The sequence below is a fragment of the Ochotona princeps genome, chromosome 6 (assembly GCF_030435755.1).
Source record: "Ochotona princeps isolate mOchPri1 chromosome 6, mOchPri1.hap1, whole genome shotgun sequence".
Taxonomy (NCBI): domain Eukaryota; kingdom Metazoa; phylum Chordata; class Mammalia; order Lagomorpha; family Ochotonidae; genus Ochotona; species Ochotona princeps.
Genome location: NC_080837.1, coordinates 7,800,528 through 7,814,014, shown reverse-complemented (window position 1 = coordinate 7,814,014; position 13,487 = coordinate 7,800,528). Strand labels below are relative to the sequence as shown.

General features: G+C 41.5%; 1 protein-coding gene across 3 annotated transcripts in view; it reads right to left on the bottom strand.

The window, feature by feature from the left end:
• ADAMTSL3 (ADAMTS like 3) overlaps positions 1-13,487 on the bottom strand; it is a 318,481-nt gene that overhangs the window by 120,601 nt on the left and 184,393 nt on the right. For all 3 annotated transcript variants that reach the window (XR_009245576.1, XM_058665539.1, XM_058665538.1), the window contains exons 10-11: positions 4,993-5,104; positions 95-233 (exon numbers count right to left, since the gene is read on the bottom strand). Coding sequence is in view for 2 of the 3 variants with exons in the window: in XM_058665539.1 (XP_058521522.1) it covers positions 95-233; positions 4,993-5,104 (251 nt within the window). In the remaining variant the exon portion in view is untranslated. The remainder of the gene's footprint in view (positions 1-94; positions 234-4,992; positions 5,105-13,487) is intronic.

The window sequence follows — 13,487 nt, the reverse complement described above, 5'->3', positions numbered from 1 at the left end:
ACATTGATTTTGCTTTGCTTTGCTGTGTTGTTGATTAGCGGGTAGCAGATCTGGCTCTTTTTAAAGGAACACGGGACTGGGCGATGACACAAACCTGGATGGGCAAGGGTCCATGCTGCATTCCTTCAGTTTGGGTTTAGGTTTAACATTTTCAGGGTAGTAGTGGCAGTAGTGGTCAGGCACCACCCTCTTCAAGCGGATATCCACGCACTCTGCAGAACTGAGCTGATACCCTGGGGGAACAGAAGATCAAGGTATGAATTTTGCTGTTGTTTTATGTTTACTTGGCAATCTTCTCACTCACTGCACATACTTTTTTCTCTTCTGAAGTAGCTTTACACAGTGGTTCTGAATCTATATAACAGAACCATATGGGAGTCCTCGTTTGGATCAATACTGGGGGCCCTGTGGTCCATTTAAATCAGAAGCACTGAAGCTGGAGTGCAAGAAATCAGTACTTAAAAAAAAATCCTCAGAGCAAGCACAATGGCTCAATTGGCTAGTCCTCTGCTTGCAACGACCAGCATCCCGTATGTGCATTCATTTGTGTCCTGGCTGCTCCACTCCCCATCTAGCTCCCTGCTTGTGGCCTGGGAAAACAGTCAAAGATGGTCCAAAACCTCAGCACCCTGCACCTGTGTGGGAGACCCTGGCTCCTGGCTCTGGCTCCTGACTTCAGATAAGCTCAACTCCGGCTGTTGTGGTCATTTAGGGAGTGAACCAGTGGATGGAAGACCATTCTGTCTTTCCCTCTGTAAAACCTACCTTTCCAATAAAATAATAAGTAAATCTTTAAAAAATATCAATTCTTGGTGGTGGTGGGAGGGGTCAGACATTGTGATGCAGCAAGTTGAGTTGCTCCATGAGATGCCAGCATCCCCAACAAGTGTTGATGTAAGAACCCCTTATGAGCCAGCTGCATGCTAATGAGCCTGGAAAAGCAGCAAGTGATGGCCCAAGTACATGGGAGACCACAGCGCAATCCCTGGCTCCTGGCTCCTGGCTCCTGGCTCCTGGCTCCTGGCTCCTGGCTTAGCTTAGCCCTGTCTATTGGGTAGTGATTGGGCAGGTGGGAGAGCTTTCTGTCTCACCACTGCCATCTCTGATACTCTGTTTTCAAATAAATATTAAAGCAAATCTTACAGCCAAAGATTCTTGGCTCTTCTAAGCTGACAAAATGTACAGCCTGGGTTGAGAATGGCACCTTGACCCACCCGTCCACCCCAGGAGCCTTCTGAGGGGTAGGGATAAAGACTTGGGCTTGAATCTACTCAATCCAATTTGTACGGTCTCTAAGGAAACAGAACTTTATTCAGAAATGGGTTTTGTGCATTAAAAAAAAGGGACAAAACAAAAACCAGGTCACAAACTGACACTTCTATTTGCTAACAGATCTGACTACAGACTTCCTGGCACTACGTGTCATATCATAATATAACCCATTTCTTTTAAAGAAAGGTAATTTCTTCAAAACTATAATGAAATCTTCAGGGAAAAAAATCATGCCCAAAACTAAGCTCTCAGCCCCTGCCAATTTTGTCTGAAGGCCTAAAAATACATGTAAGGTCCTAATTCCTGAGAAGATCTGATTTTGTAAATCACCAGTCAACTTTCTACAAGGCATGGCTCAGATGTAAGCTGAGTGTTGAAGGACTGGCTGGCATGAGTTATGAAAAAGCAAGGCCAGAACCACAAGGATGAAAACCCAAATGGAGTCATTAAAATGGTACTCCAGTGCCAGTAATTGCCAAAAAGTCTGCAAAAACAGATGGTGAGAGCAGTCTGGGTACTGTCTCCAGAGCAACTTCAGTACCTCCCATATGTTGGTACAGAAAAGACTAGCCAAGTCCCTCTAAGAGCTCACGGTGCCATGGAGACCAACACATGAACTGTCTTGATAACCCCCAAATCCAAAAGGCCATTCATGCAAATCTTGTAGATTTAATTACTGCTATAATTAAATTTGCGTAACGCTTTCTCTGCAGGTTTTAATGTGTGCATCTTAATCCCTCGTCCCAACACATATAGACAAATCTTGAGTTATGGCAAATCTTTGTTGTAAATGGAAACATACTTCAAAAAGACAAGGAGCATACAGGTGTCCTGATTTGAGGGATTTTCCTCTAATTTTTATCACAGTTTAGAGATAATCAAAAGCAAAAGAAACAAGGCAAAATGTCTTCCTACATGATGAGTGAATGTACTGAAATCCTGCTGATGTACAAAAAAAGGCAAGCCCCTCCAAAGCTGTCAATGACGCCTTGACTCTTCCTACCTCTGCTCTAACCTTGGGGGGCCTCACTCTAACAGGTGCTCCCACACATACTGATGTCCCCTATCGTTCTATGGGGGATGACAGACACCCCCTCTGCTCCCAGAAAGTTAACCAACAGGGCCGAATCCCACAGTAAACAACCCTTCCAGAGCGTGTCTTAATGGGAACATCTCTAAATGGGAACGTCTCTGAACAATGTGTGTGGGACTAGGGAGTAAAAAGTCAGGACATGTTCATTTTCTCATACGGGAAGAGTCAAAAAGTTCCTGCCCTCCATTTGCTCTCATTTTGTAGGCCTATGAGAGATGTCTGCCTTTGTAAGAATTAGTAAGTTGAAGCCAGATCGACAGAGATTTTCCATCTGCTGGTTTCACGCCCCCAAATGCTCACCACAACCCAAGCTGAGCCAGGCTGGGGCCAGGAGCGAGGATTTCAGTCCAAGTCTCCCACAGTGGTGGCAAGGGACCCAAGTACTTGAATCATCATCATCATCACTGTCTCCCAGGATGCACATTATTGGGGAGCTGGTATTGGGCACAGGTTGAGACCATAATCAGGTCCTTCAGTAAAGGACATGGGCATCCCAAGGTGCATCTTCATCATTGTGCCAAACACCTGTCCCACACTCTTATCTTTCTCATGGCCTATGTGGCTCTACTGGGGTGGGATCCTGCTTCTGGTTATAGAATATTCCTGGAGTGTCTGTGGTTGTGTGCCACTGACTCTGAGAGCATCCACCTATGGTCACTGAACCAAACGCACAGCATATCACTCATCGCAAGTGTAACCGAGAATGCTGGCAAAGGCTCAGCCAAGGGCCTAACATGACACAGAGGCACTTAAACACAACGCAGGCTTAGTTTTTGACACAGCAACTATGTCCTCAAGGTGCACCAACTGCCAGGCACCACGCTAAGACCCTGGACACACATCACTGCATTTTATCCACCCTTCACAGATTCACACCACCTGCAAAACATGCTCAATGTAAACTAGTCCTCACTACAAGAGAGAAGTGGAGTCTCAGCAGGTCTCAGAGTGGCCTCATTAGATCTGCAAATTTCCATTTTACTAGCTAATCCAACAGATCATGCTGCCTATGGTTTGTTTTAGGACTTAATTATTGGAAAGGCAGAGTGTTGAGAAACAGAGAGCTCCTCCATCTGCTAGTTTACTACTCAATGCCCTCAACAGTAATGTCTAGGCCAGAGAGAAGCCAGAAGTCAGGAACTCCATCTCGGTTTCCCATGTGCATGGCAAAGGACCCAAGTAATTGAGGCATCACCTATTGTCTCCAGGGCACATTAACAGGAAGTTAGTTGGAAGTGGAACTGGGACCTGACCTAAACCACTTAGATATGGGATTTGGGCATCTGGAGTGGTAGCGTCACCCGTCTCCATGCTCACCGCCAGGCTGTGAACAGGGTTGGCCCCAAGTCTGTGAAGCCCTGATTGGCCATCTTTTACCTCCTTCAGCTTTAACAGGTGACAACTGCCTTTAGAAATTTCCCTTGCCGCCTGCAGGGGAGTCAGTGATTCAAGCTCTAAAAGGGTGTTTGGGCCACAGAAAAGCTTTCTCAATGTTCAACCCCAGCTAAGAAGCTGCGGCTTTCTTGTGCTAGGGGTTCTCAAAGTCGAGCAGCATGGAGGGTCTTCAGAAACACAATGTTGAGTCCAACCATGCATCGGAATCTCTGATTCAGCAGGTCTGAGCTGGGGTCTGAGAATGTGTACCCTAACAATTCCCTTTAATCAGCATCCAGAGATGTTGCTACTGTTGCTGGCCCAGGGAACCCACTTTGAAAACCACTGATTCTGCTGAAGGCAGAATCAGGTCTTCTATCATTAGACACCAGGTCTTAGCAAGAGCTAACTGGAACACTGGGAAGGATGACTTTGTGGTTTCCTTCTAAGCTCCCATGCATACCGCTCACCCACCACCAGATTGTTTCTCTTCCATTTCCAGCGACATAAGCTCCTGCTAGGGCCAGGGCTGCCCAGTGCTCCTCATAGAAGTACCTGCCTCAGGCCTTGTGATACAGTGAGTTAAGCTGCATCCCACAGTACTGGGCCGGTTTGGGTCCCTGCTGTTCCACTTTCAATCCTGTTCCCCAATAATGTGCCTGGAGAAACCTCAGAGGATAGGTCAAGCACTGAGGCCCTTGCTACCCACACAGGAGATCTGAATGGAGTTCCAGGTTCCTGGCTTTAACTTGGTCCAAGCCTGGTTGTTGTAGCTAGTTGGGGAGAAACCTGCAGAAGAACCATCCTTCTCCTCTCTCTGTCTTTCTCACGTTCTATAGCCATTTTTCATATAAATAAACAAATCTTTAAAAATAAAAAAAGAACCAACATGTCCATGGACTTGATCAGGTTGGGCAGATCAGTCCGTGTTTCTGCTTCTCAGGTTTTTCATAAAAAACAGATAGTGCATACTTTCAGGACAAGCAAGACAAGATAATGCAGTACCACATGAAACATGACGCCAGCTTTTCAACTAAAAATAAGAATAAATATAATCCAGTTTTTTTACCTAATCTTCTAGAATAATGACAAAGACATACACAATAAGCCCACTGTGTTCCAGGGTGCTCAGTAAAGGATGTGTGAGTAGAGCTCTCTGATGGACAAATTGTTTTCCAAGGCAGCTTTGAAATGCACCTGTCTACTGTCTGATGCTGAGCACTACACATCCACCAACAAGGTGTGTGCCTCACCTCCTCCACATGTCACAGTGCAGGGAAAGAAGTCAGTTTGTCGCCACTGGTGACTGATGGGTTGGTAAAAGAAGAACTGGACCACGCTGTCTTTGGCCGCAGTGTACCTGGTCTGAACAGAGAGAGCTTGGGTTATACAACTGGAGACAATGAGTTAGGGCTTTCCACAACTTTGGAACACCTATGCAGGCAACACCAGATCAATCACAATCAAGTCAGTACAATCCCAAACCAGTCACAATCAACTATGGTACAGCTCCAGATCAATGAAAATTAACTACAGTGCAACTCTGGACCATCAAAATCAACCAGGATGCAACCCCGGACCAATCACAATCAACTACAGTGTAACCCTGGACCAATCGCAATCAAGGTGTGTGGCTATCACAAGTGTTAACGACAGGAAGGAGGGCATTTCATTTAGCGTTGTCAAAAATGGGGACTCACATGATTTTCAGTCAAATTCTTAGCAGTAAGTTCTCCAGATAATTCTATGCTTGTTTATGGCTCAGGAAAATGTAGGTGGGCTTTTTTCATTTGTTCATTTGGTTAACATTTTTTTTCCCTTCCTGAAACATTTGGTTTTAATTTCTCTGACAAGGACTGATATTTTATCTAAATTTGCTCATAGAAACTCAACCCAGGGGTTCACAAACACATGGTATTGATGTATGAACATCTTGCCTACAGTGAAGACTTAGAGACAGAGGTCAACTTATTCTCATGATTTTGTATCTTCCTTTGCTTCCCCACTGATTCAATGATGTATGAACTAAGAAGATACTCCCAAGATGCAGCACAGAGAAAAAAAAAGAGAGAGAGAAAACAAAATTTCAGCCCCGGTGCATATTTTAGCAAATGCCAATACCTATGGAGCTCAAAAGCATACACATGAAATGGCTAAGAGGGAGCTGGTTCCTGTGGTGTTGGCATCCTATATGAGTCCTAGTTCAAGTCCCGGCTGTTCCACTTCTGATCCAACTCCCTGCTAATGCACCTGTGAGAGCAATGGAAGATGGTCCAAATGCTTGGACTTCTGCCACTCTTGTGGGAGACTGGACGGAGTTCCTGGCTCCTGATTTTGGCTGGGCACAGCTGAAACAGTTGACTAGTTTAATTGAGTCATTCCACAATGTATATGCCTTTCACAACTTCTTGTACATGACAAATAGATACAGTTTTGATTTGTCAATGAAAACATTTCTGAAAAGCCTCTAAGAGAAAACTCTGGAAAATGCCATAATCAAGAAATTTTTAAAAAGTGATGAGAGAACTATCACAAAAAAATAAATGTTATGTTTAAAATAATATTTCAGTGTGAGATTTGAAATTGTGCAAGGTTTAGTGTCAGAAACAGTTTTCAAAAAGATAAACATTAAGGGAAGTTTTTAAAAAATATTGAATAAGTCTACTCTATTTCTAAAATAAAACAGAAGAAAAGGGTAAGCAACAAGCAATCTTTCTCTACAGAATGTTTGAAAATTCCCTGGGCATTAACAAGACAAACATGCTCAATTTTTAAATGTTCCTGAAGTGGCAGGCTTGCTGGTGTGGAGGAGTAAGGGAATGTGTGGAACGCCCATATCCAGTTCCTCTTCTTCTAATCCAGCTCCCACCAATGCCCAGGGTGGCAGCAGGTGCTGGCCCAAGTGCTTGAGCTTCTCCACATGTAGGAAACCCAGATGAAGTTCCTGACTCCTGGCTTTGGATGGGCCCCGTCCCTGACTGTGGTGGGCATTTGGACAATGAACTATGGGATGGAAGATCTGTCTCCTTCTCTTCCAAATAAATAAATAAAAATAAAAATTCTGAGCAGGTATTTAAATAAGCAAAAATTCTAAAATTATTCCTACAAAAGAGTAAAAAATCAAATTGACACTAGATGCAAGAAAGAAAAGCATGCCTTCACATACAATTTTTTAAAAGATTCATATATTTTATTGGAAAGGCAGATTTACAGAGAAAAGGAGACAGAAAGAAAGATCTTCCATCGACTGGTTCACTCCCCAAGTAGATGCAAAGACCGAGCCAATCTGAAGCTAGAACTTCTTCCTCCTTTGGGCTATCTTTGACTGGTTTTCCAGGCCACAAGCAGGGAGCTGGGTGGGAAATGGAGCAGCTGGGACATTCACAGTGCCCATATGTGATCCCAGTGCATGCAAGGTGAGGACTTTAGCCACTTGTGCTGGGCCCCAAAAAAGCATACCTTCCAAGTGACGAAAATCAAAAATTTTGGATCTTGGGGCTGGTATTGTGGTGTACAGGGCAAAGCCATTACCTGTGACAACAGCATGATGTACGAGTGGTGATTTGTGTTCCAATTGCTCCACTTCCCATCCTGCACCCCGCTAATGCCCCCAAATACAAAAGTAGCATAAGACAGACACATTGTTTGGACCTCTGTCCAAATGAGAGACCTAGATGAATCTCCTGGCTTCACCCTGGCCCAGCACTTGATGTTGCAGCCACCTGGGCAGTGAATCATCAGATAGAAGATCACTATTTTTCCCTTTCTCTATTTTTGAATTACAAATAAATAAATAAAAATCTTTTATTGTAAAGACAAAAGAAATATAGTAGAAATAACTTTTTAAAAGCACTTATTTATTATAATTGGAAAGGCAGGTTTATTGAGGAAAAGAGAGGCAGAAAGAAAGATCTTCCATCCACAGCTTCACTCCCCAACTGGCCACAAGGCAGGAGTTGAGCCCATCCAAAGCCAGGAACTTCTTCCAGGTCTCCCACGCAGGTGCAGGATCCCTGTATTGTCCTCCACTGCTTTCTCAGGCCCTACGTAGGGAGCTGGACGGGAAGTGGAGCAGCCAGAACAAGAAACAGCAACCATATGGGATCCTGGCATTTGCAAGGCAAGAATTTAGCCATTCAGCTATCATGCCAGGCCCTATGGACATTTTTCAAAAAGAATTTTGGATCTAGGATTGTATAACCAAATAATTCATTGATACTTGGTTATCAGTGATCAATTTATAATCAAACTATCAGTCAGAGATCATACTAAGATATCTATTCGCCTTTGCCAGTAGGAGAGAATGGGTACAAAAACAAAGAACTACTGAAAGATATACAGAACAGAAACCAATATAAATATAGAAGAAAAAGATGCAAGAAGTGATATCGGTGAAATAAATCAATAAGGCTTACAAATGAATCTAAACAAGGGCTGACTGAAAGATAATATTTGAATGTACTTATTAAATGATGTAAAACTTCCAGACACTGGAAGTGTGTGGGGTGTGTGGGGTGTGTGGGGTGTGTGTGTGTGTGTGTGTGTGTGTGTGCAGGGAGGGTGGGGCAGTTTTAATGGTGACACAGTGGAGACAGCACTGGGTTCCAAAAGTAGAACACACTGCTAAAGAATTTGGTTTTTGAGTATGACATAATGGCTTTTTTGTCCCTGATAAATTCTTCCTACAAGAATAAGCAAAAATGTTGCACAAGATGTTTTTGACATGTGCCTTAAGACATCTGAACACTACCAGGCTGCTGAAGACCCATAGGGCGAGGATCTCAGACACAAAAGAGACCCAGAAATTAGAGAATGGCATTTGGTACACCATTTGTACCATCCTTTCTCTCTTGCCATTTTCCAGCTTGCAGTCTGAAATACTAAGTCAACCTGGAATCCAGCCCAAGGGGCTGGAGAATAGAAGCTAGAGCTCAAGGCTTGCCAAGATGAGGGCTGTCAGCGAACACCTCAGGCGCTTGGCTGGGGTCCCCATAAGGCTCTAGACTATGGATAGAAGTGAGCTGGAAACAGACCCGCTTTCAAAGGGCATGACACTCACATTTGAATGATTTCAATTCCTCATTGAATGAAGCTGATTGGCTTCTAAAAACAATCCCGTCTACAGTTACCACCACGCTCATGTCTATCACACAGCACAGACTTTGATGCTAATTAGGCAGGGAAAGATGGTTAGCCTCACAGTTTAGAGGCTACATCCTGCACTGGAGGACTGAATAGCTAGCTCCAGCTGCCTACGAATGCAGACCCTGGAAAGCAGTGGTGGGTGGTAGCTATAGTAACTGGGTTTCTCTCATCCATGTGGGAGAGCTGGAATGCGTTCCTGGATCCTGGCTTCAGTCCTGGCCATTGTGGGCATCTAGGAAGTGAACCCACAGATGGGAGTTCTCAGTCTTTTGCCTCTCTCCCCATCTATGTATATCTGCTTCTCAAAAAATAAATCATGAGGAATACTGCAAAATAAAATGCAACAACTACCAAAACAGTTTTTTTAAAAGCACAAACTATAAACATAACTGCAGGAAATACAGATGCTGATGTTATGGGAACATGAAAACTTATGCACACCTTTCTTCTTTCCCCATGTGACCCCAGCCATGCTCAATATGCTATTGTTCTGTTGAAGAGGCTTAATAACACCTTTGACTTTGGATTCTGATTTTTTAGCAACCCCGGATTACGTACTATGATTAAAATGCTCTGAGAAATTAAATGGGATTCAGAATTTCATAAGAAACAGAGAAGTTACAATAAAATAAAAGATTTACAACATGCTAGTTTACATCAATATATCAGTAAGTGAATTAAACAGTAATTAGAATGGAGTTTGATGATTATGTTCTTAAAGAGTTGGATAGTAAAGATTTTAGGTCTCCAGGCTAATGGTCTCCTTTATAATTACTCAACTCTGTTGATGTTAAAGCAAAAGAGGCTTTAGACAATACATAAAAAATTGGGGGGGCTGTCTTTCAGTAAAACTAAAACTAAAATAAAATCAGATGATCTATTTGATGGCTATATTCTGCTAATCAGTGATTGCACAGATTTGAGCAGGAAATTAGTAAAACAACAGGTAGGAAAAAAGTGGAAAATATACACTTAGTATAAAGATAAGCACATAATTGTAGTCCCAGAAATAGAGAACAAATAAAGTGGTAGAAAAGCCATATCTCAAGAGGAAATAAATGAGAACTTTCCAAAACTGCCATATATTCATCGGCACTAGGGACCTCAAGCTGAAGAGTCATAATTCCACCACAGCCACATCAGCGAAGATCAAAAACACAGAGGCACACTTAGAAGCAGATGAAGCAAAAGGACACATTACCTTCTAAGGAACAAGAACAAGATTGACAGTTGACTTCTCAACAGAGTAAGTGGAAGCCAGAAGACAATGGAGAGAGATCTTCAAACTGCTGAAAGAAAATAGTTTCACAGTGATAAAAGGGTCGACGTACTAGAAAGACGCACGTTTCAAAATGTGAACGTACCTAACAGTGCGGCCTCAGAATGTACAGTGGAAAATGCATGGTTAACATGGTGGTTTTTGCACATTTCTCATGGTCACTAATAGAATGATCAAATCACAATCAGGGAAAGTGTAACTTGAGTAATGCAATGAATACATACGACCCATTTATATCATTGTGTTCAAAAAGAAAAGACTGCATATCATATTCTTCCCAAATTTTCAGTATTTTGCCCCAAAAATCAAGTTATACAATTTCAAAGGATTGAAATAATATGGAGTATATTATTTGACATTAACATAATCAAGCTGTACAAATAATAAAAGACTACTGGATAATTTTTAGATGCTTAAATGTTACACTTCTAACTAATCCACTGAAAGATGAAAGGAAATTTTTCATATCAAAATTTTGTGACAATAAACATATGACATATTTAAGGTAAATTTAAAGATTAAAAAGCATAGTGTATAAGGAAACAATGAAAAATCAATGATCAACTCAAGAAAAGCTAAGTATCAAGTTCAAACTAAATATCAACTCAAGAAAAGCTATCAAAAACAAGAACATTTTGAATTCAAAGTAGAAAATGAACATAACAAAGATAAAAGAAAATCTTACTGACATAAAAATAAAATCACATAAAAGACAGTAACAAAGCCAACAGTTGTTTCTGTGAGAAGTATAATAAAATTGATAACCCTCCTAGTAGAGTGAGCAAGGAAGCAAATAGGCACTAATAGCCAAGATCAGGAATGTAAAAGAGGGTTCACTAGAGATCAATGGGTACGTAATAAGAAAATGCTATGACAATGATTTTAAACTGCTAGTAAAAATTAGACAAATTTCTTGAAATAAAACTGATGTACAACGAAACAGATAAATGAAGAGTGCTGAAACTTTTAAAGACAATGTGTGATTCTTTTTTAAAAAAAATCCATTTATTTTGATTGGAAAGGCAGGTCAGATTTATGGAGAGAAGAGACTGAAAGAAAGATTTGGAGACCCAGAAGAACTCCTGGCTTCATATGGGTTCATCTTTGGCTGTTGCAGCCATTTAGGGAGTGAACCAGCAGATGGGAGATCTTTTTCTTTGTCTCTCCTTCTTCCTGTAAATCTGATCTGCCTTTTCAATAAAAGTAAAACTTGAAAAAACTATTAATGAATTCTGAGAAAAAAGACACTGACCAAGTTGGGCCTATAACACTATTGTATTATTGACAGATAAGAAACAAGCATTTGACAAAAATTCACACATATAGCAATGTGAAGTAAATGAAGGAATTCTTCTCATCAGATAAAGACTTCACAAGAGTTTGTAGCAAATATCCCTAAGAGTGAATCATGGAGAGATTTGCTTCTGAAGTGAGAAGCATGGCTGGGACCCTGCTGCTCCCCTTCTACTCAACACTGAATCAGAGGTCCCCCAAAACGCTGCATGTCAAAACAATAATAACACAGAGAATTACTGGAAAAGAAGGAAAAACGGTCATTACCTGTAGATGTCACAGTTGTGTGTGTGTGTGTGTGTGTGTGTGTGAAGGAAGAATCCATAAACTGTAACTTAGTATTCACAGTAAGTGAAGCAAGAGTAAAAACTTAGTATACAAAAAGTAATCTGATTTCCACCCTCCAAAAGCACATGGACAGAAAAAGGGAAAAAGATAGTATTTACGACAAGATCAAAATAACAACACTTGGGAAAATATCTGATTAAAAGACAGGCAAGATACACAAACATTATTGGTAAGTATAAAAGAGATGAATACATTTGTGGCTATACCATAAGTATAGATGGGAAAACCCTATTGATAAAATGTCAATTTTCTGTGAACTGATATAAGTATTCAATTTTGATCAAAACTCAGAAGAATTTTATAATGCCCGAGAAGCTGATTTCCCTAGTGATACAGAAAAAAGAGTAGCAAAGATAATCATCAAGAAAGAAGACTAAGAACTTATACTAACAGATATACAGAGACTTCATAATACTACAATCAATAAATGGCAATGGAACTGGCACAAATATATCAGTTAAACAAGTGGGAAACACCCAGGTTAGATTTGGTAGATTTAGGATAGGAGGGTCTAAGGATAAGGATGCCTAATGGATCAATCAGAGAGTCTTACAGAGGTAAAAGAGTGATTTGACTTCAACGTAAGCACACACACTCTCTCAGCAGGTTATAGCTCTGGGCACGAAAGCAAAAAAGATAAGATTTGCAGAAGCAACCAAAGGAACTCACCCTCACAACTCTAAGGCAAGGCTTGCTTAACTAGAACAAAAATAAACACTCAGCACAAAGTTAAAGACTGATGGAACTGAAACACATTTGGCCCACACTAGCTTTATATTTGATTAATAACATTCGGGCAGAGGTGGTGAACTCTAGCCTCCTTCGATGTATAGACAAATGTTCAATTAAGCTAAGAGTATACCCTTATAAGCCAACAAGCAAGTCTCAGCAAACCATGGCAGTCACACTTCAGCCATAGGTAGCCAAGCAGCGGGATCATGTCTGCAGAAGACAGACACTGACTGCAGCTAATAAGGTAGTGTCCGTGTGTCACTTCCTTCCCCCTGCTAGAGTCTGTACAAGTGGTGGGATGGGGGACTCTGAACCATCCTGCATCTGGAACATTGCCTGCTGCTGGAATCCTTTTCTTGCTCAAGCAAACTTTGTTAAATTCAACTAGTCTCAATTTTCCTTTTTCTTAAACACTACAGTAGAATTAAGAATTTCGCATAGGGAAACTCAAATTCCTAAAAGGGAGGAAAAGAACAAAAGAAAAATGAATAAAGAAACTGGCTTTAGAAACTAAAAACAGAACACTAAAATGAATCCATTTGAAGGTAAGAAAAATTTAGGGGCCAGTGTTATGGTGCATTGGTTAAAACCATGTTCCAAAGACTGGCATCTGCATTGGAGTGTCAGTTTGCCTCTTGGTTGCTCTGTTTCAGATCTGGCGCCTTGCTAATGTGTCTGTGAAGACAACAGAAGATGGCCCACGTGCCTGGGTCCCTGCGTGGGGCAGGGATGACCTGGTCGGGGTTCCTGGCTCCTGGCTTTGGCCTGGTCCAGCCCTAGCTGTTGTAGTCACTGGGTAGTGAACCAGTGGATGGAAGAATGAGCTCTCTCCTGCCTCTTCTCTCTCTGTCATTCTTTCAAACCTTTAAAAAAGTCTTCTCCTATGAAGAGAATTTTAGCAATTAATGACTAATGCACAGAATAAAAAAACTGTCTATATAAGCAATATTG